The sequence below is a fragment of the Salvia splendens genome, chromosome 10, assembly GCF_004379255.2.
Source record: "Salvia splendens isolate huo1 chromosome 10, SspV2, whole genome shotgun sequence".
Taxonomy (NCBI): Eukaryota; Viridiplantae; Streptophyta; class Magnoliopsida; order Lamiales; family Lamiaceae; genus Salvia; species Salvia splendens.
The window spans coordinates 18,515,340-18,539,375 of NC_056041.1; the positions used below are offsets into that span (position 1 = coordinate 18,515,340).

General features: G+C 41.1%; 4 protein-coding genes across 5 annotated transcripts; 1 reads left to right on the top strand and 3 right to left on the bottom strand.

Moving 5' to 3' along the window:
• Positions 1 to 7,843: 7,843 nt before the first annotated feature.
• LOC121753213 (pentatricopeptide repeat-containing protein At1g08610-like) lies at positions 7,844 to 10,231 on the top strand. Its single transcript, XM_042148420.1, has 2 exons — positions 7,844 to 8,038; positions 8,180 to 10,231. The coding sequence occupies exon 2, from the start codon at positions 8,259 to 8,261 to the stop codon at positions 9,969 to 9,971; it is 1,713 nt and encodes a 570-aa protein (XP_042004354.1). The 5' UTR covers positions 7,844 to 8,038; positions 8,180 to 8,258; the 3' UTR covers positions 9,972 to 10,231.
• A 226-nt stretch (positions 10,232 to 10,457) lies between these two features.
• LOC121750672 lies at positions 10,458 to 11,940 on the bottom strand. The gene is made up of 3 exons (XM_042145252.1): positions 11,789 to 11,940; positions 11,118 to 11,224; positions 10,458 to 10,991 (listed from the first exon to the last, which is right to left on the bottom strand). Exons 2-3 carry the CDS (start codon positions 11,211 to 11,213, stop codon positions 10,539 to 10,541), a joined length of 549 nt encoding a protein of 182 aa, XP_042001186.1. The 5' UTR covers positions 11,214 to 11,224; positions 11,789 to 11,940; the 3' UTR covers positions 10,458 to 10,538.
• A 644-nt stretch (positions 11,941 to 12,584) lies between these two features.
• Positions 12,585 to 16,271, bottom strand: LOC121750433. Its single transcript, XM_042144970.1, has 2 exons — positions 16,181 to 16,271; positions 12,585 to 15,253 (listed from the first exon to the last, which is right to left on the bottom strand). The coding sequence occupies exon 2, from the start codon at positions 15,136 to 15,138 to the stop codon at positions 12,916 to 12,918; it is 2,223 nt and encodes a 740-aa protein (XP_042000904.1). The 5' UTR covers positions 15,139 to 15,253; positions 16,181 to 16,271; the 3' UTR covers positions 12,585 to 12,915.
• Positions 16,272 to 18,543: 2,272 nt separating this feature from the next.
• On the bottom strand, positions 18,544 to 23,389 carry LOC121750294 (THO complex subunit 6-like). 2 transcript variants are annotated; one of them, XM_042144810.1, is made up of 13 exons: positions 22,982 to 23,380; positions 22,867 to 22,898; positions 22,689 to 22,778; positions 22,474 to 22,544; positions 22,285 to 22,330; positions 21,764 to 21,824; positions 21,261 to 21,314; positions 21,100 to 21,180; positions 20,607 to 20,646; positions 20,347 to 20,456; positions 19,758 to 19,868; positions 19,068 to 19,184; positions 18,544 to 18,934 (listed from the first exon to the last, which is right to left on the bottom strand). In XM_042144810.1, the coding sequence occupies exons 1-13, from the start codon at positions 23,183 to 23,185 to the stop codon at positions 18,845 to 18,847; spliced, it is 1,107 nt and encodes a 368-aa protein (XP_042000744.1). In that variant the 5' UTR covers positions 23,186 to 23,380; the 3' UTR covers positions 18,544 to 18,844. The 2 variants fall into 2 exon arrangements, 1 of the variants encoding a protein (XP_042000744.1); XR_006039848.1 differs by having other exon boundaries at positions 18,905 to 18,934; positions 19,753 to 19,868; positions 22,982 to 23,389.
• Positions 23,390 to 24,036: the final 647 nt, after the last annotated feature.

Genomic DNA, 24,036 nt, shown 5'->3' on the forward strand with positions numbered 1-24,036 from the left:
CTGCAAGGAAGGTTTTAGACAGTGGTTTCTACTGGCCGACATTACACAAGGATGCATTCGAATTCTGCCAGAATTGCGAAAGGTGTCAGCAGACCGGAGGAATTTCTAGAAGGGACGAAATGCCACAAGTCCCGGTGATTGTTTGTGAGATTTTCGATGTTTGGGGTATGGACTTTATGGGTCCATTTCCATCTTCATATGGGAATACATACATACTTGTGGCGGTGGACTACGTTTCGAAATGGATAGAGGCAAAAGCTACGACCTCCTGCGAAGCTGTAGAAGTAACCAAATTTCTGCGATCTAACATTTTCAACAGGTACGGAATCCCTAGGGCTGTCATCTCAGACCAAGGAACCCATTTTAAGAACCGTACAATAGAGGCTCTCATGAAGAAATACGGAGTCCACCATAGGTTGTCTACACCTTATCATCCTCAGTCCAACGGCCAGGCAGAAATATCAAATAGGGAGATAAAGGCCATTCTCGAAAAAACGGTGAACCCGTCTAGGAAGGATTGGAGTAAGAGACTGGATGATGCATTATGGGCTTATAGGACAGCTTATAAGACACCTATTGGTATGTCACCATATAGGTTGGTATTCGGAAAAATGTGCCACTTGCCCGTGGGAATCGAACACAGAGCATACTGGGCGGTCAAAGAGATCAACATGAACCCGCAGGCTTGTGAAGAAGAGAGGAAGATGCAGCTCCAGGAACTGGAAGAGTTACGGCTTGAGTCTTATGAATCTGCCATGTGGTATAAGGAAAAAACTAAGCTTTGGCATGAGAAAAATCTCCGGGGCAAGGAACTCAGGGTAGGACAGAAAGTCCTTTTGTTTCAATCCAAGCTCAAGTTGATGCCTGGAAAGTTAAAGTCTAAATGGATTGGGCCTTACATCATCGTGGGACTTCGAGCAAACGGAGCAGTTGAAATCCAGGGAAGTGCACCAAATTCCATACCCTTTCTTGTCAATGGACATAGGATAAAGGTCTTTAGGGATAGCTCGGAGTTGTGTGTAGTGGACGAAGTGCCACTACGCGCACTCTTTGATATCACCAAACCAGTCTAGGAAGGAAGTGTTCTTAGAATATCTCCTGGGTCTAGCACTTAAAAGTTTGACCATACCCTGATCCAGGAAATTTTGAGAACACTTAAAAACAAATTTTGTAAATATTTAATTGCTTTCTTTTAAAAAAAAAAAAAATTTCAAAAATATTTTCGAAACACCAGACCCATCGGGAATGATTTTGATGCTGTCATATCCTAGGCCCGGGGAGTTTGGCGTTTCATTCTTTTTAGTTTGATGTTTTCTTTTAGTGTGTTTTGCCAGTAGGGATTTACTTGAGCAAGGAATTGTGGGGTAAAGGAGTTTTGGAGGGAATTGGCACCGGTTCGGATTTCACATGGCACTTTATGGGGAGGCGTACGGTCGCTAGCGTCACCACCTGCCACCGCCTGCAAAAGAAAGATGTCCTCTCCCATGCCTACACTATAATCGGTTTTGGCATTCTTATCTTCTCTCTCCAAATATTCTCTCTCTCAAATTAAAAAACCCCAAATTTCGCTCTCTCTCTTTCTAACCCTAATCTGCAAATTTCGCACAAATTTCTTTTCAAAAATTTCTACAGAATACGATCGATAACAAACAAGAAGCTAGCAGCGCCTCTGGATCCGCCGAGAAGAGTGCGGCGGAGTTTATGAATGAACTATTTCAGAAGTTCGGAGGGGCCGATAAAGCGATGCAGGCGTTCGCGATGTTCGCAATGGGACAAACCATGCCAGCCGGTCCAACAACCACCGTGACACAACCGGAAGCTGTCGAGACACCGCCCACTGCTGTACAAGAAACCGCACCGGAGGCTGCTACCATTATTCCAGAAGAAACCACCTCTGCACAGGACACAGTCCCAGAAACCACCACCAGGCCGGAGGACATTACAGTACCCGCCGTTCCAGAACCTTCCATTGCGGAAATTCGCGAAGTAGAGACAGATCTGGCCGCGGGACTGAATTTATTGGCCGTAAGTGAACCCAGGTTAGTTTCTGCTTCTCAGAGGGAAATCCCCGTTTTAAAGGATGGAGGTGATGATATTTCTGCTGTGGGCTTAGTGGAGAGTGTTGTTGAGGGGGTAAATGTTCTTGTGGCGGTAGTTGAGGACACCGCTATCACTGTTAGTAAGGATGTTGAGGGGGGAACCCCTGTTCTGGAGGCGTCTGTTGAGAAGGATGCCGTTGTTGATGGTGATGATGTTCAAGTGGGCGAAGCCGCCCTAATTTCTGAGAAGGATGTGGAAGGGGAAACCCTAGAAGTAGTTGAGGGCGATGAAGCCCAAATTGCTGAGGAAGATGTTGTTGCGGGAAGGACTCCCGACAAGTCTGTGGGCACTGATGCCCAACCTGAAGGAAATCTTAAGGGGTTGGAAACCCCTGTTTATATCGCGGGGGCAACCCCATTATTAGCAGAGGAAGGTGGAGCACTCGATTCTGAGGATGCTCAAGAAACTGTTGATGCAGGACTCAACATGATAGTGGATCTAACTGAGGTCCCTGAGGAGGCCGATTCGCAGCTAAATCTAAGGGGAACAAGGAGACGGACACGTCGAAGTATACTTGATGACATTGACGAATCCGCACAACAAAAGAATAAGGAAACGCTGGACCTAGCGACAGCCGTGTCTGAGCAGGAAGACTCTCCCAGACCGAGTGGTAGGGAGAGTGAAGAGGAAGGGCGCCGCGCGACGGCTAAGAAGAGGAAAGGGAAACAAATTGCTTCCTCCTCGACCAAGAAGGCGAGGGGGAAATCTACTGAATCTCCACTTCCTCCACCCGCCAAGGTACCATACGCCACAGAGCCCGAGAGTCCTGCCAGGTCCAGTGATTCAGAGGAGGAGCAAGAAGAAGATGTTCTGAACTTTGAGCCGACGGAAATTTGGGTTACAAGGGAGCTGCTAGACGATATGAGAAAATTTGACGATCCAAAACGTGTGGCCGTATACAAGGAAAAGAGTGCTGAGGGAAAGGTTGCGAAGTCCGGTAAGATGTACCACCCGGCGGAGCTCAAACATATTAGCTCTAACGATGAGTTCAGGGGATTTATAGATGCAATCGGTTTTGATTGGTTACTAAAGCACAGCACTTTCGAAGTTCCGGTTGACGCGGCCCGTGAATTCTTCTCCACATTCCGGTTCAAATCCACTGCCGACTTGGATACGGAATCCATAACTTTCAGGCTTTTTAATGAAGAACATAGGATGAGTATCCGGGAGTGGACCTTGCGGATGGGCTTGCTAACGAGAACAGAAGATGATGAGGGCCTGTGGAACGACAGAATGGTTGGTCCGCTGAAGTTGACGCCAGGATTTCAGGCACAAGGCGCGTGGGAGTTCTTGACTCACTCAAGAGTGGGTCAATTTAAAACAAGTTTTTCGAAGGCACACCATATAGAGAATCGGGTCCTGCGATTCGCCCAAACTTTTGTCAGCTACAACTTGATGGGCACTGCCAACAACGCCCTGACGACCGCCGACCTATATTTTACGTGGTGCATGGCTACAGGAGTACGAGTTCATCTGGGTTATTGGTTAGCCCAGGCCTGCCATCAAGTCACCTCCAACCCGTCCAGGCATCTGTACACGTGCCATCTTCTCGGGGCCTATTTGCAGCGCAACGTTGTAATCAAAATCAGCAAGGCCTGCCGTGAAGTAAAAATGTGCTCAGCTCCGGAAGTCTTCAATTTCGACTTCTTTTTCAACAAGGGGTTGCTGATCGCCCGAGGGAAGGAGGTGTGTTTTTATGAGGTCGGTAAGTCAGAGGCACACATTAAGCAGGAACCCGATGGTGTGGAGGTAAAGGATCAAGCCGCTGAGGACGAAGTCAGGCTAATGGTTCAGGGAGTGCAGAAAGAAGTTGAGGAGGTAAGGAAAGGAATTGACGGGGTACGCAAGGAAATGACCGAGATCCGAAGGGAATTCGGAAGAAGCAGGGAAGAGGCCGCAGTCCTGAGGGGACGTATCACCGATTGGGTGGCTTCGTCAACTAAGCAAACCAACAAGATGGCGGAGGGTGTTGCTTTAATGACGACAATGCTGAAATGGCTGCGCAAAAAGTTCCCGGATACATCAGAAATTATTCCTGGGTCTAGCGGCAACATTACAACGCCGAGTCCAGGAAGTGTATCCGCGCAGAAGCCATCGCAAGGCCCGAGGCCTCACACCACCCCCTCTTCTGCTAGACCCGTGATCCTGAGAACAGCCATACCCCGACCCACTGATGACAGACCAGAGAAGCCGGAGATGCCGGCCAGTAAGAAAGCAAAGGTGACCCAGCCGACGGTGCCACCAAAGTTTGGCTCCCGCGGGGGCCAGACACCGAATTGAATTTCCCCTCAAACCCAAGTAACTTTTTCTTTTCTTTTCTTTCAAAGTGCTTTCGTTTTTATTTCTGTTTATACCTGCCAGCATGCTAGGTTCTGTATATACGTGTTGAACCCTTCCACACTTAGCCCAATCTTTGGTCTAAGTGTGAGAAGGGGTTGTATGTCATAACATGTTTCGTTTTGTATGTTGTCCCTTCTCCCACTCAGCCCAATGCTTGGTCTGAGTGTGAGAAGTTTGTGTTTTATTGTGTTCGTTTCATGTCGCCACTAACTGTCCTGTTTTCCACTTCATTGGGATTGCTTGGGGTCAAGCATGGATGAAGTGGGAGGGGGGAAACAGTTAGTGTAGTTAGTGTCTTGTACATATTCTGTTAGGCCTAGGAGTTTGCAGTTTTTTTTTTAGGTTCTGTGTTTGCATAACTGGTATAATAAATAGCAAAAGCCCCTTAGGGAGAGTAATTGAAGAGAAAATACATGCTAATTTGTGAATCCTTTTCTCTTAATAAATCAAAGTCAGTTGGATGAAGTAAGAACGATAGAGGATGCCTTAGATAACCTAGTTGTGCAGCCCTACTATAAAAGTGAGTTATAAGCCAAAACACTTTGAGCTAACATGTATAAAAAGGGGGCCGCCACCGGATGTTTAGGGAGAAGAGTCCGAAGGAGAAAAAATTGGGAATAGGGTTCTGGAGGTATAAGCTGGACGAAGTCCAGGAAAAGGAGGTATAAGCTGGACGAAGTCCAGGAAAAGGAGGTATAAGCTGGACGAAGTCCAGGAAAAGAAGGTATAAGCTGGACGAAGTCCAGGGAAAGGAGGTATAAGCTGGACGAAGTCCAGAGAAAAAAAAAAAAAATTTTAAGGGGCAGGAAGCAGTAGTAACCTGACCCAGGAAATAAAAGTACAAGGAGGATTGTAGGAAGGAGAAACTCTCATAACCCGACGCATCAGTGGTGTAACTTTAACTTAAGAGTGATTCGATCCTAACATCCCTGGTGAGGAATGAGTGATCGAGTGATTCTAACAATTGGGAAGTCAAAAGGCTATCTTGACGAACTGACAACTTGACTAGACAGAAGAAGGGAGGGGGAGGAATCTGAGGCTGTAAACGCTTGGATTGACCTTAAACTTGTGGGGATGGCTGCTAGGAAAATACCAGTTTATGCGCTTATGTGTTTTCTTTTCTTTTGTGATTTTTATGTGTTTCGTGTTGTAGTTGTCTAGGTCTAGGAGCCTGTTTTGTTTGTGGAATAGTACTTGGGGGGGACCGTGCATTGAAATTCGCCTTATTTCTTTTTCTTGTCTTTCATACTTGAGGACAAGCATGGTTTAAGTGTGAGAAGTTTGATAAGGCTAATTTCATGCATGGGTCTAGGGATTTAATTCGTGATTTTACTGGGGCTAACGCACGTTTTAAGCCAGGTGTGTAAAGGAATTCGCCAGGTCCAAGAAAGAAGACCAAAAAATCACAAGGTCGAGGAACTGGCGATTTAGTGAACGATTATGAAGAGAATTGCTCGACGGAGGAAGCTCTAGAGTTGAAGGGTAGAATAGGGATTTCTACGAAGACTCAAGGGCTATGTCCGCATCTATAAAAGGCAGAAGCATGCAAGCTGGAGGGATCTTCTCGGTGGAGACCTCACCACAGCCTGTTGCTTAGTTCATTTTTCCATACACACACTTGGTACTAGTTTGAGGAGATCTCAGTTCACACGTTCGGGTTTCATCTTAGCTTCCGATATGGTGTAACACCGCTCTTGTTAGGAGCGAAGAAACAATTTATTTTCCGTTTTCCGTATTTTACTTACTCTGCCGAGCTTCGTTGTTCGAAGCTCGGTTCTCTATTTTCACCAAATAGTTTCTGGTTTAAATGCAAGTTTGATTTTCCGTTATGGTGATTGTGTTGATTTCTAGTTTGATTGCTTCGTTTATTGAGATTTTGGTGTTTTAAATTGTCTGAGTTGGATGCGTTTCGCAGCTGTTTTTGAGTCATTGCAGGTTAATGGTCAGATCTGGGAGATTGGAGTTGGATTGTAGAGGAATATGTGTTTGATCTGCTGAATTTGTTTGTTGTTGAGTTCGGATGTCTTGGATCCGGAGTGGATCAAGTATTCTGACGTGAATCTGAGTAGTTTCGATCTGATTTTCATGCTTAGTTTACGAGTTTTTCTTTCATTCCGTCTAGTGTACGCAGATCTGATGTGTTTCCGTTTTGTGGCAAGTTTCCGACGACCAAATTTCTATATTCTGTTCGAATCTCGCTTTGTGCTCTGTTTTGTTCATCTGCAAGTTTAATTAGGTTGAGAGGATACATTTCGCTGCGAGCTAGCGTCAGAGTTTGTTATCTGCAGTTTTTTTTTCCGTACTTGCCACTTTTGGAATTATGGTCCCCACTTTCAGTTATCTTCTGTTTAGCTAGATTAGGTAGTTGTTTACACTGTCTAGGAAGTGGTTATGTTTCTTGCTGTTGAAGTCTGAATTTACAAGTTTAATATGTCCTAGGTCTAGCATTTACATTTCCTGCCTAGGTCTAGAGTTAGTTTAAAATTCTCAACCCTTTTGCGTGGCAGCAGCCATTTGTTTGTCCAAAGCCTCTGAGCACTACTTTGCGAGTCCATCTCTGTGGGATCGACCCCACTTCCCTATACTAATTCATAGTATTCGGGTTGAGGGATTTATATTATTTTTTGAAAGGGGAGTTGAGAGTGCCCAACGACTGAAGCACTGTATGTTCTCTTGAGTTCCTGGACCCTGTGCTCCAGTGGACTTAAGAAGCATGGTGTCTTGACCGAGCGCTTGCATTGATCAATTTCTGTGCATACGTACGAAAGAGCCTCTCTGTTACTTTCATACGCTTTCAGCGACGAAACTGATGGCGGGACCAACGCCATTGCACTGAGCGTTGAACAGGGGCGACGACTGGAGAACGTTGATGTCGTTGTTGGACCCGGAGACTCCAAAATAAGCATGTCATATCCACAACCGGTAGTCAGCTACAGCTTCAAGGATCATCGTGGGATGCTTGGCTTTGAAGCCGGTAGTGTACATCCCCTTCCAGGCGGCGGGGCAGTTCTTCCACTCCCAATGCATACAATCTATGCTGCCCAACATCCCAGGGAACCCGTGCACCGACCCATGCATATCTATCAGCATCTGGCAGTCTTCGAGGCTCGGACTCCGAAGATACCGCCACAATGGCGGACGTCCGCCCGCCCGTCGCGCCGACGTCCGAGGACACCCGACGTCCTCACGGGACGTCCGTATCCGACCCTAAACGCCACAATGGCGGACGTCCCGGTCGCCCGTCGCGACGTCCGACCGGACGTCCGCCATTGGAGATGCTCTAACCAAATCTGTAATTCATATAAACTTAAAGTGTCATTTGTTACAAACATTTATTTATAGGGACTAAATAGAAATTAACATAAGCTGATTTAAACAAAACCCCTGCATAAATCTCCAAAATAAGCCCTTCCGATTTTGAATCAACCACGCCGGCCTTCCAAACTCCGAGAAAGCAAAATCGAATGAAGAGAGAGATAGTCAGATGGTAGTGAGAGAAATTTTGAGGTTGAGGAAAGTCCGGTGCCATTTCTACTGAGGGCGGAATCTACAAGAGCAGCTACAGCGCGCCGCCGCAAGCAGATTTCTCGGTCATAAGGTATGAGATGCAATCGTTTTCACGGTTACAACAATCAAAGGAAAAAATGTATACGCATTTAGATACTTTTTTAAGTTTTCCTCTACTCGTCGATAGCAGTTTGTTTAATTAAATGAATACAAATTCCAATTCCTCCTGCAGATCGAGTTATCAAGTGGAATTCATCACAAGAAATTGATCGTTTACGATTGTTCTATTTTCAATTAATTGAGGAACAGCAATGGCTTATGCAGTTGCACCGCATAAATCTTTGATTGAGGTTCATAATTCGCATAGGCTGAACTCATTCTCCAACCGAGCAGATATAGCTTCGGATTCAAGGCCTGCAGTTCCAACTAAATGTGCTCTGCGGCAGGCTGATACAAATGGTGCCAAATTTACAACTTCTTTGTGGTGCAGAGGGCAGCAAGCAGGTGTTCGCATTGATAGGCGCAGCGAACAAGAGATGAAATTAAATGGTAACAGAATGGGAGCTGAGAGGAAATTCAACGGGAAAATGCATCCGAGCAAGTATTCGTATTCGTTAAAGTTTGCCTCGGATGGTTCCTTCCTTGAGAATAATGAGAAGACCAACAATGAAATCCTCCAGAGTTTGTGCAGCCGTGGGAAATTAGTCGAAGCAGTGAAGTTGGTGGATGTTATGACGCGCAGAAACCAGATTCCGGATTTTCAGTCCTGCATAAACATCATCAGAGGTCTGGTGAATGCTAAGCAAACAGATAGGGCTTATAAGGTTCTTCAATTAGTCGTTATGACTGGTGGGATTCCTGATATCATAACCTATAATATGGTGATTGGTGGTTTGTGTAGGAAAAAGTATCTCAAAGTTGCTATTGATTTGATAGAGTGCATGAGCTTGAGTGGTTGCCCTCCTGATACCATCACTTTCAACACAATTATACGAGCCATGTTCGATCAGGGCAAGTGTGACGAGGCTGTCCAGTTTTGGAAGGACCAGCTCAGAAAGGGCTGCCCTCCTTTTGTGATCAGTTACACAATCCTCATTGTGCTGGTGTGTAAGAAAATTGGAGCGACGCGGGCTCTGGAGATCATGGAGGATATGGCAGTTGAGGGGTGTTATCCTGATATGGTGACCTATAACTCCATTGTCAATCTTACTTGTAAGCAGGGGAATTATGAAGAGACGACATTGGTCGTGTGCAATTTTCTTTCACGTGGGATGGAACCAAACACTATAACCTACAATACCCTGCTGCATTCTCTTTGTATGTATGGGTGTTGGGACGAAGTAGATGAGATGCTTTCCTACATGATTGAAAGCTCGAGCCCTCCTACATCTGTAACGTACAATATTATTATCAATGGTCTGTGCAAGAAGGGACTGGTTGATCGTGCTATTGACTACTTTCATAAGATGGTTTCACACGGCTGCTCTCCTGATATTATTACTTATAACACCTTGCTGCGTGCACTGTGTAAGGAGACCTTGATAGACGGAGCTATTGAGATTCTTCGCCGCTTGAGAAATACAAATTGCCCTCCCACCATTATCACATACAATATTGTGGTTGATGGATTGGCCAAGCAGGGAGTGATGGAGAAGGCAATGGAGGTGTACAAGTACATGTTGGATCATGGGCCTCGTCCTGATGATGTAACATATCGATGCCTGATTTGGGGCTTCTGTCGGGCTGATCAGGTTGAGGAAGCTTTGGAACTGCTGAATGTTATAGGGATGTATAACAGGCGCAGAGTGAGAGACAACTGCTATAGATTCATCATTCATAGGTTATGCAAGAAGAAGGAAGTGGATGCTGCTGTTGAGGTTGTAAAACTGTTTATTTCAAGTAGAAAAAAATGTGATCCCATCTTTTGTCCCGCCATTATTCTAGGAATACATGCTGCAGGCATGATCGATGAAGCTGCAGAGCTCCGCAAGAAGTTGATAGAGAGAGAGTTGCTCTCTCTTTAGGCAGGTAGTGTAGGTTTAGGGTTTCGGACAGGAACGAGGAGAGGCATATGCTTGTGGAGATGCTTTGAGCTCATCTTAGGAAGAGAAGGGCAAGTTTTTAGTTTTTTTGTAGGAAGCGGAAGAGAAAGCTAAAGAAACTCGTTATTATTGAACGTTTTAGAATAAACTTTAGATGCAGATTTTTGGCCCTTCATTCTGTTGTTGGATGTTTTTATGTATGGATTCTCCACTCGAAATATTGAATTTTGTATCTTATCAAATGCTAGTGTGCTTATTTTGGTCTTGCAAATGGTTAGAAGTTATAAAGGGGAACTCATCTCTCAAATCGAAAATTGAATCACAGGTACTATTCATATCTATCAAGGTTTCGTCTTTTCTTTAGACTAAACCATTTCTAAATGAATGTGAAATTACCATCTAAGAAGATATGATAATCCACATTCCACAGTAATTTGTAAGTAACAAAAATTAGAGAGCCTTCGATGATGGAGCACAATGAAAAACTCATCATAGCGTTGTTAACAATTTTGAGATTGGTTTTGACAAATCTAAGACTTGAAAAAATGATCAATCAAGATAGATTTTGACATCAATGCCATTGTCAATAAGGGACTGAACAACAGCCCTTATTTTCCCTTCAAACTTATCCCTTTCCCTGGGGGTATAAGAAGCTGTATACACGTCAGCTTCTCTCGCCCTATCGGCCAAAATCTGACCTATTGCCAAACAAGCAGGTATGTCGGATCGTGATCTCAATGCAGCCTTGATATCTTTCGAGTTTGTACCAGCAACAGCAACCTGCTTGCATGTCACTCTGTGGGTGATTGAAGCACAGACAAACCGCTTTGAGATGAACACGTCCAGTGTAAACGGCTCCATGTAAGCAACGGTACGCTGTTTGAAGGATACGTGCTTGTTTGGGTTTCTTGACTTCTTTTCTTTTTGGTAAGTGTATGGCCTGCTATTATCGTCATCTAGAAAATCTTCGACACCAAAAAAGCTCCTTGGCGCCAAAGACAGCTGCAAGAATCAATTATTAGGATTAGAATCGATATCAATTGATATTCTTTAGTTGTTTAGGATAGCCCGTTGAGCAAAATGGAATAGAGATGGACAAAAATGATGAATGTAAAGCTACAAACTCACCTGAGCAGAGTGGAAACCGCATATCTGTGATAATGACCGGATTTCACATCCTCCATCAACACGAGCACATAACTTGCGGCAAGCTAGTCTCAACATGATAACACAACCTACACAAACACCAAAAGAGTCAAGGAAAAGTATGTTCACACTCCCACCCTAAAACTCTACAAGCACACCATTCTTCAACAAAACCAAGCTAGGAATGCGTAAATACAGGGGAACTCAAACCAAACAAGCAATTACAAGGTCCAGAAAAAAATTATACTTTTCCAATCCACATTGAAATATCCTTTCATCTATATATAAACAAACTCAATATCTTATAACTAAGTATCATATCACATGCTGGGATGCAAGTTATTCCTATGAATTTCTTCAGACAGTAGCCATGAAAGAGAGTCATCTTCTAACTTCAATTTAAGCAAAATCAGGCAGAGTAAAAAACCCAACCGTGAAGCCCTATTTGTCAGCTAATCTCAAATCCACTTCAAAGTTGGATTATTTTTCGTATTTCAGTCTGGTTTTATCTCCGGGAAGCTAAATTCACCGTCAAAACAAGAAAAGAAAAATGAATTCCTCAAGCCTTAAAAGAAGGAACCATTAGGTCCTTTCTTCCTCCATCAATTTCATACATAAGAAACAATCTAACAATAGAAAGGTGAAGTTCTTACCTAATTTCGAAAGAATCGAAAATGGGAAAAACTAGCTCTTCAAGCCTCTAAATGGGGGCACGCCAATAAGCTAGTGGAGAGCTCGCGGCGGAGGAAGTAGGGCCTCTCCAACAACGGAACGGAACGGAGCGGATCAATTCGGGTTGTGTAGAAACAGAACTGAGAATTGTAATTTTTAAGTTTAAATCACTATCAACAAGTCCCAATTTTTTTACAAATTAAAATTAAATCATAAATTTGATGATTCAAAATAAAACAATAAAACAATATTTAATCTTTCGAAAAATTCCTAACTAATTTAATTCAATAATTCTTTAAAATATTTTTATATATAATTTTTTTTTTATTAAATCTTGAAATTTTGATTTTAATTTTTTTTGGAAATCAAATTAACTTTCCATTTTTACATAAAATGTCATATTATACCCAATTTAGTGACTCCATCATGTGTATTTTTGTGTCTCTAAAAAAACATCCTCACTTTGCAAAACACTGCCAAACAATGAAACAACCTATCTTCACTTGTGACCTTCCAAAAAACAGCAAACAGTGCAATGTGCAATACTACATATTAAACAGAGAATAAGTGTTGAAGCCATAAACAGAGGATAAAGAACTCTGCTTTAGAACAGAAGACAAAAATCAGGAAAGAGTAGGAGGTAAAAAATATAATTTCAATTAATTATCAACATTCTGATTCAAAATGATAGTCCATATGTCACCTGCAAAGCTAACAAAACAAAGTAGGATTTGGATCCTCTACGGTGCACAGCACTGCTGTGCACCTCACAACACATTAAAAAAATATTTTTTTTTTATTATTAAAAAATTATTTTATTAGGTGCACAGCAGTGCTGTGCACCGTAGAGGATCCAAATCCAAACAAAGTATGTTCTCATCCTTCTGATCTCAAGGCAGCTCTAACAACATCACTCGCTTCATCTTCTAACTCATAATAGTCCTCCATCATTCAAGACAACTTGCTCTTCATCAACTGGTGAATGCCTCATGGTTTCTATTCCAATATTAATATTTCCTGATCGAGTTCATCTCTCCGGGGGGGGCCTCTGAACTTCGTAAATCTACCCATCAGAGGACTCCAGATCCATAAACACCTTCGTATCAGATCACACAACACTACTTTTTCCTTTACCAGACTTTGGTGGAGCACAATTAACTCCAGGCTCCATGTTATCAGTTCCCATCTTTGATTTTGCGGGGTAGCACAAGTGATCTGGATTCAGAGGTAAAGCTGAAGGATCGAGTTCAAGACAGTCAATGGGGACTCCTTCCCTTTCAGAGCCTGTCATTTTGTAAGAACGAATACAGTGTGAGAATCTGTACATTTCATCAGGCCTTATCATAAAAGATTCGGTCGTGCTCTGGCTACTTCTCTGGAAAAGGCTCACAAATCCTTCAACTTTATCTAAATAACAAGCTCTTGCACCAGACAAAGTATTAAAATCCGATAGCACCTCAACAATTTCATATTTGTACTTTCCGTGCCTAGCAGGCTGGGAGCTCCAGCTCAAATCCCAGTCCATAAATACAGCCCAAACTTCCCCTTGTCTAGGGTATATGTATAAAGAACCTCTCTTACCCTTCTCGCACGGCACTTGCTGAGACAATATGAGGCTACTTGGCATTTTTTGAACTTTGCCAAGCCTAAAAGCACCACAACCAACAGGCAAATCTTTATCTATCCATTTCTTCTGAGTGTCATCTGCAGGATCAGCTTCTAACCATGTGACGGACAACTCAAACGGAGAGAGTTGTACCTTCTTCACCTTTGCATAATATCTTGGCATGCCATCAACTGAATCATAACAAGCCCAATACTGGTTAACAGCAAAACAGTTGGGATTACGATCCTTATCAAAATCATTGAACTCTGGATCATCATATTCAAATTCATCCTTATCCGAATCATCACCAGAATTTGCATCCAAGTCAGAGTCAATTTCAGTTTTAACCGCATCAGCACTAATGTTTGGCGTACAACCACCTTTTTCCTTTGTCTCGACTTCTATGTCAGTATCAGATCCTGTTTCTTTACTCTCAGACTCGGAAAATTCTGAATCAGCATGTAAACCATTTTGATTCTCATGCTTCACAGATTCTCCATTCAAAGCATTGGACTGCCCGTTTTCATTATCTTCTTGTAACTTGTTCCCTTGAGATCTCTTGCAAGACCTAGGAACAGCAACATCATCATCATCACCAGCACCTTCGTTGTAGGACACATTCTGCCGTTTTCGAGATGATCTTCGTGGAAAATGGACATTAGCAGGTCCAGAATCTGGATCAGTTGCAACATCATTGACATCTTCTAGGTCAGATTCACTGGAGGTGTCGTAACTCTCACTAGATTCTGAAGAATCTGAACTCCTTCTTCTCCCCTTCCTTTTGTTCTTTCTGTTGCCATCTTTCCTATTATTTCGATCACCACTGCATGTCCGATCTTCCTTTCCACTTCTTTTGGCCTTTAAGTCTCCATTGACATCTTTGAAAATAGTTTCTGTCCGAAAACTTGGTTGGGATCGATCTGTTTGCTTGTTGGCACACCACTGAGATGCCATTTGCGATGCCAAATATCCCATGCCATTTTGAACACCCTGTTTACTTCCAACATAATTTGGTATCCCGTTCTGAGAACTTTCCGGGGGAACACCTTGAGAACCAGTTTCAAAAACACTAAAATTCTTTAAGCATTTCGGGCAGCGCAACGTTGTATTCACATGTTTTCTATCTAATTGGTACTTAAAACAACAAAATGGGCAACTTGTGCTGAACACTTCCTGCCTGGCAGAAAAGCTCGACTGTGTGGCTTGATGTTGATTCGTATTGCGAAAACCATTGGTAACTTTGATCTCAGGTCCATATTGCTTGTTAAACTGAGAAGTTTTATTTAAGTGATGATGTGGAGGAACTACTTGAGCAGATCTAACCGTCACCCTGATCTTCTGATCATATAAAAACTTCTTTTGGGGGTCTGAAAGCACAGCATTTGCTTCACAGATCAACTTAAAAGCAGACTCTGCACCAGGAAATCGATTCTTATCAGGATGGAGAAAAAGAGCAAGCCGCCGATATTGTTTCTTGATTGTCATCTCATCAGAAAACTTTGCAGCTTGAAGAAGTCCATACCAGTCCTTTTGAGATCCAGACACCAATTTTTGTGCTGCACAATGAACATCACAGATGCTAAGCAGCTGGGTAATATTCTCAAGTTCTGGGTGAAGATTCTGTGCCTTCAGTGCAATTTTCCGAGCCCCCTCAAAGTCATTGTTTCTCATTTTCATCTCAGCCAGTTCCCTGGCCCGGATAGCCTCATCTTTGTTGCATTCCATTGATAATATAGAGGTACAAGATTGTCTAGCAGTGAAATACCCCAAACAATCTTATTAAAAGGCAAAGATAGAGAGTGTTCTTCTTGTTGATACAATATAGCTTGAGTGCATGGACCTGCAACCACATTGACACTTTTTATAAAACAATACTCTATGTGTACACACAAATGTAATAGTTATGGGTAAAGTGTGGTACAAATAAGTTAAAACACAACTTTGATAAACCCCAGTTAGATAAAAAGAAAAAGATACAAGTGGAATTCCACGGCCTAAGACAAATTCAGGAAAAAAAATGGAAATCTGCTTGTATGACCTTGAGGTTTAAGCTTTCATAATTCATAATATGATTGATGAAACAGCCACAGTACATTGTCTCAAACTCGCACTGAGGCTGCTTGATAACATTCATAAAACATCAGTGCCACGTGGCAAAACAAACAAATACATCCAAAGGAAATTAAAATAGTAACATTCAATTCAACTCTAAACTCCTAACTAGTGGCAGAGCCACATGACCTCTAGGAGGGGCAAATGCCTATTCTCAACTCCTTCAAATTTCCTCACGTACGTTTTTGCCCCTCCTAAGTTGAATCCCTGGCTCCTCCCTGCTCCTAACTATCTTATACTAAAAAACATACACTTAATAGTAACAGATTTACACAACTATCAATCCTAAGGAGTCAGAATGTTAGACTAAAAGGGAACTCCTTGAAATTTAACAAAGTCTGTAATTAAACTGCATCCATTTTATAAATTGTGGCTCTCTGTCCAAACACAGGATGTCAACTCAGAGCAAAACTAGCATCATATCATTATTGAATTTATGCTGTACGGAAAGAGTTAATAAGCCAGGCATGCGAAGTTTGAAAAAAGGAGGTAACATACAGAAGGCGAATTGCTGGAATATCAAACAAAACCCTAGAAACGGACGAGATTGTGAATTTGCATACTCATACAACCCCAAACAGCCACAGAAACTACAACCAGGACACGATTCACAAAGCAAATATGTACATGCAGGTGATCATACACCCAGACTCACCTTTGTCTGTTCCGTGAATTGAAAGAAGAAGCAGTTTGAAGATGCAGAGTGAAATGGGCGAGAGAAGTTTAAAAGGTTTTGCAAAGATGAGGTGCAAAATGAGGGTGGAGGGAAATTGTAGAGTGTAAAATTTTGGGGAAAAGAGAGCATCTCCAATGGTCGGCGTCACCACCGGAGCGCCGATTTTTCGCCCACGCCGGTTTGACGCCGAACCATTGGAACCGGCGTGGGCGAAATCGGCGTCAAAATCGGCGTCGCCATGCCGATTCCCGCGCTGACGCCGGTTCCCACGCCGATCCTCACGGGCGCCATTGTGGCTCCCGGATCGGCGCCAAACCGGCGTCGGATTTAAATATTTTTTTTTTTTCGCAAAACACAATATATACGCGCGTTGAACCTCATTTTCATTCGCACCACTTGTTTTAACGAGTACTCTCTCTCTACCTTACTTTCTGTACAAGATCAATAACGAGCAATGGAGAACAACTACGAAGGTACTCCAGTTAATCCCGGGGGATGGTCTCAGACTCCCCCGGCTCCCGGTGTAGGGTCTCAGACGCCCCCGACTCCCGGGGCAGGGTCCCATACTTCCCCGGCTCCTGGGGGAGGTGGTTGGCCTCCAATGAGCGGGTACTACAACGTGTACCCGTGGCAGCAGATGATTCCGGGGTGGGCACCCGGCATGCAGCCCCCTATGCAGATGATGCCGGGGTGGGCACCCGGCATGCAGCCACCGGCGCAGCAGATGATGCCACCGGCGACGACGGAGACGAGGACGGCGGCGATGAGTGATTTTGTTTTACTTTTTTAAATTAATGTACTTTTTACTTTTTGTAATTTTTTTAAATTGTTGTACTTTTTTTTAAAAGTAATGTACTTTTTAAATTTTAATATTATTATTCGAATTTTCCGTATTTGTCTCGTAAATTAAATTATGTATGTTGATACAATTGTAAATTAAATTATATAATTGTTATTAGTGATGTGGATAGGTAGTGTGAAGGCTATTTGATGGCTATTTGATGTCCAGTTGATGTGGCAAGCTGATGTGGCAGGAGAATTGTAGTGCTGATGATGTGGCAGTGTGAAGGCTATTTGACGGCTATTTGACGTCCGCCAGCATTGGAGATGCTCTTAGAATAGACACAGCCAACAGAAGTTGCATACTGTCGTGTCGTGTCGTGTAATATCTAAATGCAATTTGCCAACTTTAGATTATAGGCAATAGGCCTTGGCCCAGCCCAACTTTAATTATATCAAAGGCCCAATATGCTTGAGTTGTTCATTTTCAATTTTTATTTATTTTAGATGAGAAAAAAAATTGATATTAGTTGGTTTCAAATGTATCTTAATATTTACACAAATTCATTTTTTTTAATTGTAGTATTTTTTTCTAAATTCGTAACTTTTCGTTAAATTCTGATTTTTCTAACAACTAATGAATTGGTTTATGCATAAAGTTTGTCTATCAATATTTTAAAGTTTGCTATAATCTCATACGTCCGTCATTGATAGTCTCATTTTAACTCGGCATGAGTTTCAAAAAATTGTTTGATTTTACGATGAAAATTGAGTTAGTGGAAAATGGACCTCACTTTTATATTTGTTATAGTATAATGTGAGTATAATAAGTTAGTTGAATGATGGGTCCACTTACCTAAAATGAAAAAAAAAACAAATGAAACTTTAAATTCTAAACATCTCAAAAGTCAAAATAACAAAATGAGACTTTAAATCACAGACATGGGGAATAGTTCACACAATAATAATTGAGTGTTGATAATACACTAGTAAGTACTCACTCGGTCCTAGTTACAATGACATATTTCTTAGTTGACATAAAATTTTAAGAGTAGTTGGTTAATGTGGTTAATTAGAAAGAGAAAGAGTTAGTGTAAGTAATAAATGGAGAGAGAAAGAGAGTTGAGTATTTAATTAGAGAGAAACAAAAAATTGGATATGTTAATTGGAGAGAGAAAGGAACAAATCAAAAATGAAATTGAAGGTGTGTCACTTATGGGAGGAGAATTTAAAATGATGATGCTCGAAAATCAAGTAAATGGGGAAGCCCACCAGCCGTTCATCATATCTTACATAAAATTATACAGTAGTAGTATATTTCTCTTCGAAAACCTTAAATTTCAGATCGTATTTTTCTGGAAATATCATCATATAAAATGACCTCCAACAAATAATTACTAACATTTAAAAAATAATTGAGATTAATATAATCGGAACTATACCACTATTTAATTTAATCAATTAAATAGTTTATGTGAAGATTAATTATATGCAATCACCAAAAAAATAATTAAAATGATTATGAATCACAGAACACAATCATCCAGCGGGTTACACGCAAGTTAAAATAAAAAGCTGATATTTCCCCTTCAAATCATATACTCTCTCAATTTAGTTTACATAAAAAAGTGGGGAAACAAAAAGTAAAGCTCGACGGAATAAAGTCAGATTGCGACAAGAAGAAAGTTTTTGGAATACAAAAAGTAAAATGAATGATTTTTCGTCAAGTAAACTTAACAACAATGGGGGCTAAACTTTTTGTGAAAGATTTATCGTCTAGTATTTGATCATATGAAAAAGAAAAATGACACTAACAAATTGAATTTCATGTTGACAAAGAAGGCCATGAATATGATACTCAACTTATACCCCCCTACAGCGAAATGTACACAAGTGGCTCCCGAACTGTGAGATCATGTCGACGACCGCTCCATAACCAGATACTGCTGCTACCTGGAAAAGAAATAGAAACATGTATGGGCAAGTAGATATAGGCTTAACCAGAGTAACAGGAGACTATTATGCTGTTTATCATCATACATAGATTCAATTACAGAGGATGAGGATATAATAGAACAGAGCTTACCCCTGAAGGGTGCAAAGAAACGGAAAATGCAGATGTTGGAGCACACTCGATCTGTGAAATAATATCCCCATTCATGTTTAATCGTGTGAGCAGTGGTTCTGACCCAACAGCTACAATCTGACAAACGACATTGTCATGTAAGGCAGATGAATCTAAAGCAGAAGCTAAAGATGAAATGAAACAACTTCCTAGAAATAGGACTGTTCAACACTGGCGGTGCAATAGAGAAACTATAACCGTTTTCACAAAGTAAAATTCCGTGACAACAAGGCATCACAATGCACAGACAACAAGCCAAACATTATATAGCTACTACAGATCATGCAGTGCCCATCCAATACCCGAATGGTATAAGGTAACAACCACAAATAACAATCACCTATGTACACAGACAACTAATTTTATTCATAAAGATTGTAAGGAGCAGTTATAATTTGAGAGACATTTGGATTTCTGCCTGCAGATAAAACAAGAACAGGTGGGTAATTCCTAACTCATAAGTTTCTATTTAAATGAAATACAACCACAAATAACAATCATCTATCTATCTAGAAATATCATGAGAATAACAATCACACTGGAGTAGATAGCTGAGCCTGAAATATACTTTTGAGCTCTGGATCATGAACTATGAACTTTCATTGACAAGGAAGAATGGGTAAAATAGTACGGAAATGTACAAGACCTTACTTGATTTTCGTCAAATAGAACATCTTGGACAGAAGCCTGAGTTCTAGCAACTGAAACACATTCACGGGCAGGAAGATTCCAAACTGATAAAGACTGGCCCTTTCCACAAACCTGCAAACATACAGATACAATGGAATATATAATGGTAGGAGAAAAGGGGAGAGGGGGAGGTGGTATTCATATTCGGCATTGTTGCATTCACCAGCACGATTTCAGAAATATTTTCAAAGTTTTCAAACTACAAGCTAAAGGAAAGAACCTCTCCTTGGTAATACACAGGATTGCAAATAATGTAAATGAATCTCTACATAAATCTTTTCCAGTAATTTCATTCACTGATTTCAGAAGTAGATGTTTATATTCTTGATTCAGGGTTCAGGAAGTTCTTTCAAATTATTAGGCCACAACTACATAAAAACTGGCTAAACATAGATGTTTTTCGCATTATAAACAGAATTATGTTCCCTGGAGATCTTATAGATGTGTGTACATACTCAATTGCATGATTTAATAATGTGCTGACATGTCAAATACAGCAGTGAAAGAAAAGAAGAAGATATAAGTACACAGTGTGCTCAGCCGCTCTTACCAACCAACTCTCACTAGAATCAAGAGCAATACAGCTAACACATGGAAAGGAACCGCCCGAGCCTACTTTTTCTGGATTAATTACTTGAATACACTTCCCACTTTTGCAATCTATGACACAAGACATTGCTCAGTAATGTCAAATCATTTGATAAATAAATCGAGTACAACAGGACCCAACCAAAAATTATTACCCACAAGAAAGCAGAGATGCTCAGTTAGCCGTAGTAATTAGTAAATAGTAATACAGTTGTAACTTACCCCATATCCGTGCCGTGCCATCTTCTGAACCAGTAATAATCTGAAATGCAAAAGGGTAGAATAATACTCAGAACTTAATTACAGAATTTTAAAAACTTTTGGATTAAATGGAGATCCCTTCCTCCTTCCAGAGAATTTTATTTTGGATTTCAACCTTAAAGCTTCTTAGTTCAATCTGTGAGCCGCAGCCGCTACACTATATACTTTTCCACCAGCTACATTTACTTGAAAAATGATTATCATCTAGAGCTCCAGTTAAACTCTTTGTTTTCTCTCTTATTCTTAATTATTCTATTATTTAATGTAGAATTTTTAAATAAAGAAAAATATTAGATTACTAACTGGAAGTAGGGAAAAATTATAGAATGAAAAGTTGATAGCAAATCAGAAAGGAAAAGAAAAGGAGAGAGAGCAAGTAAGAAGGGACATGAGAGCTGAAACCAATCTATCCAGGGTTATAAAGGGGCAGCAAACAAAGAAGAGAACTCGTGACCTGACTACTCGAATTGCATGAAACGATACAATGTAGATAGTTTGAATGCCCTTTAAAAGCCATCTTGACCTGGGATTTCTCCTGATTGACACATCAGAAGTTAATAAAGTAGCCTTTCAAGTTTAATTTCTATAAATAAATAGCCTCAAGAAATTCTGTACCATATCCCAACAATATGCACAAGAATCACCAGCAGCTGCATATATAGATCCACTCTACAACCAATGAGAAATGTCATCAAATTAACATTGTATTAGTACTATCTAGGACAGTAGTATCTGGGTAGTTAGAATGCTGAAGTAGTCTCAGTTCTCATTTGTATAAACCAATACCAGATAACATTTAAATAAATATAAGGCAAGCATAACGTTTCAGCAAATAAGTTTTCCAATATCTGAATTAACCTGTTGCAGTTAGTGGAAGTTAGAAGTGTCTAATTTCTCAAAGAATCTGAAATAATGTGTATGAGATGGGACACACCAGTCGCCAATAACAAAGTAATTGAACAAATTATTATCCTCGAATTATGACTGACATTTATTTCTGTTATCTTCTCCTAAAGGGCTAGAACCACAAATAAATAAAACAAACCTAATTATGTCGATGCAGCATGCTTAATAAGGCATGCAGCATTCGATCTAAAAGCAGGAAGAGTAATTCAAACCTGAGAGTCTACTGCAATAGCATTGTTTTCTGGAATTGGAGAAAGGGCACCCCAAGGACCTCTGCAAGCGAACAAAGTAACACAAGGAAGTTATTGATAAAAAAACGTAATTTATTGAAATTTGAATTTTGAAAAGACAAAGAGTTAAGGATCAAAAAAAGGAAAATAAAGAAAACTAACAGTTTCAATACTCTAGAACCTGCACTACTTCTCAATACATAAAAAAAAGCAAAAACAGATGGACACAGCAGTAGGAAATTAAGAAGATAAAATTGACAATCACAAATCCAACCATGGTTGAAGGGCTAACTTCTTTTTGGAACAGGTCAAGGTTATACAGGCTGATTTTGATTTGCAGGTTGGTTTGGCTGCACTATTAAGGTCTGATTGTGTTCAAGCAGAGAGAAGGAGAAGAATAAGAAAAGTAAAGGAAAGAAGACGAAACAAAAGGAAACAAAAGAAAAGAAAAGACAGCTTCCCAGAGACATCTTAGAACTTAATTTTTAAATCAGATAACTAACTTATGTTGAGGATTCACCAAGTCAAGTACTGGCTTCATCTTGTCTCCTGCAAAATAGTAAATGAATAATCAGTTAGAAACAAGAGATACTCAAGGTGTTGAACAAAGAGGCAAAAGGGCATGGTGCTATAATGATTCTGTGGCAAGGGATCAATACATGAAGCACATTTAGATCTAAAAGAAAAATTACCTTGCTCGGATTCCTTGCTTTCTAATATTTCCTTCCATTTCCACCCTCGAATCCGGCCATCATCACCACAACTATATAACAGCACAAATGCAAAAAAAATGATCTTGATTGTTCACATTATATATAGCCAAAAACAACTTGAAAACAGAAGCTAGTGTGCACCCCTATTCTACAAAGGCTACTCCACTCCCAGCAAAGTGTTTAGTAATATATACCTCAGCAATAAAGAATCGTCATAAAATTTAACATCATAAGCTGGCCCATCGTGCCCTCGAATCAGAAACTCTGGCTCTGCAGCTAACCAACTTCACACAAAACAAGAGTCAATTTCCTTAAATAAATCCATAGCGCATAAACAATGATCACCAGCGCATAAAGAGAAATCAGACTCACTTTCGATTCCTCGAGCTTCCGCAGCCCATCTCCTGCATGGCCCAAAATTGACAGAATGAAACCTAATTGTGTAGTTAAGAAACACGAGACATGAAGAAAGAAGTAAGTGAATTACGAGGCAGGCGGAAATGGAGTAAGCGGCGACGGAGCCGTCGCTGGAGGCGGTGACGACATGGTCGGAATTGGGATTGGGATTAGGGTTTGGAGCATAGGCGGTCCGGAAAACGGTCCGAGACAGGGTTTCTCTCTCTTTCAAAATGACATCTCTATAGGAATCTTCCTCCCAATTCCGGCAATCCATTGGTTGTGCTACGCCCATTTCTTCAATTTTCTCACGCAGTGATAGAGCTAGACTGGTATAGTTTCAGTTGCAGAGCTAATGCCAATAAAGTTGACTCAGGAGTAATAATTTTTAAGTATCAGCTGTAGAAGAAGTGCTTTGATATGGGAAAAACCTTGTAAGTATATTTTGGTAGTTTAAGTGTTCGGAAAATTATAGTACTAATGTAGTGTTAAAAGGGTTAGCTAGAAATTGTATCAAGAAGTGATTGATTCATATGGGGCTTAAAGAGTAGACAATGCTTAAAACATCATTGCATAGTACCTAAGGCCATCCACAATAGGCGACCAGCGACCGCCCAGCCGAGCGCCGGCGCTGGGCGGTTCGCTGGGAGATCTATTGCAGCCGCCCAGCGGGCGATTGGAGAGAGAAACCGCGCAGCGCTGGGCGGTCGCGTGGCGCTGGGCGGTGCGCTGGGCGGTCCGTTCGGCGCTATTGCAGCGCCCGGATCGCCCAGCGCACCGCCTAGCGCGAAAAAATAAAAAAAAAAAAATTCGAAACACTATATATACGCGCTTTGTTCGTCATTTTCATTCGCACCACTTGTTTTAACGAGTATTCTCTCTATCTTAATTTCTGTTCAAGATCAATAACGGTAAATGGATCTCAACAACGGTAAATGGATCTCAACGGCGGTGGTGGCGACGGAGGCGACAGCGACGGAGGCGGCGACGACGGAGACGAGGAGTGAATTGTCACTCCTTTTTATTATTGTATTTTTTTTTAAAATTTATGTACTTTTTTTATTATTGTATTTTTTTTAATTAATGTACTTTTTAAATTATTGTACTTTTTTAAATTTTAATAGTATTATTAAACTTTTCCCGTAT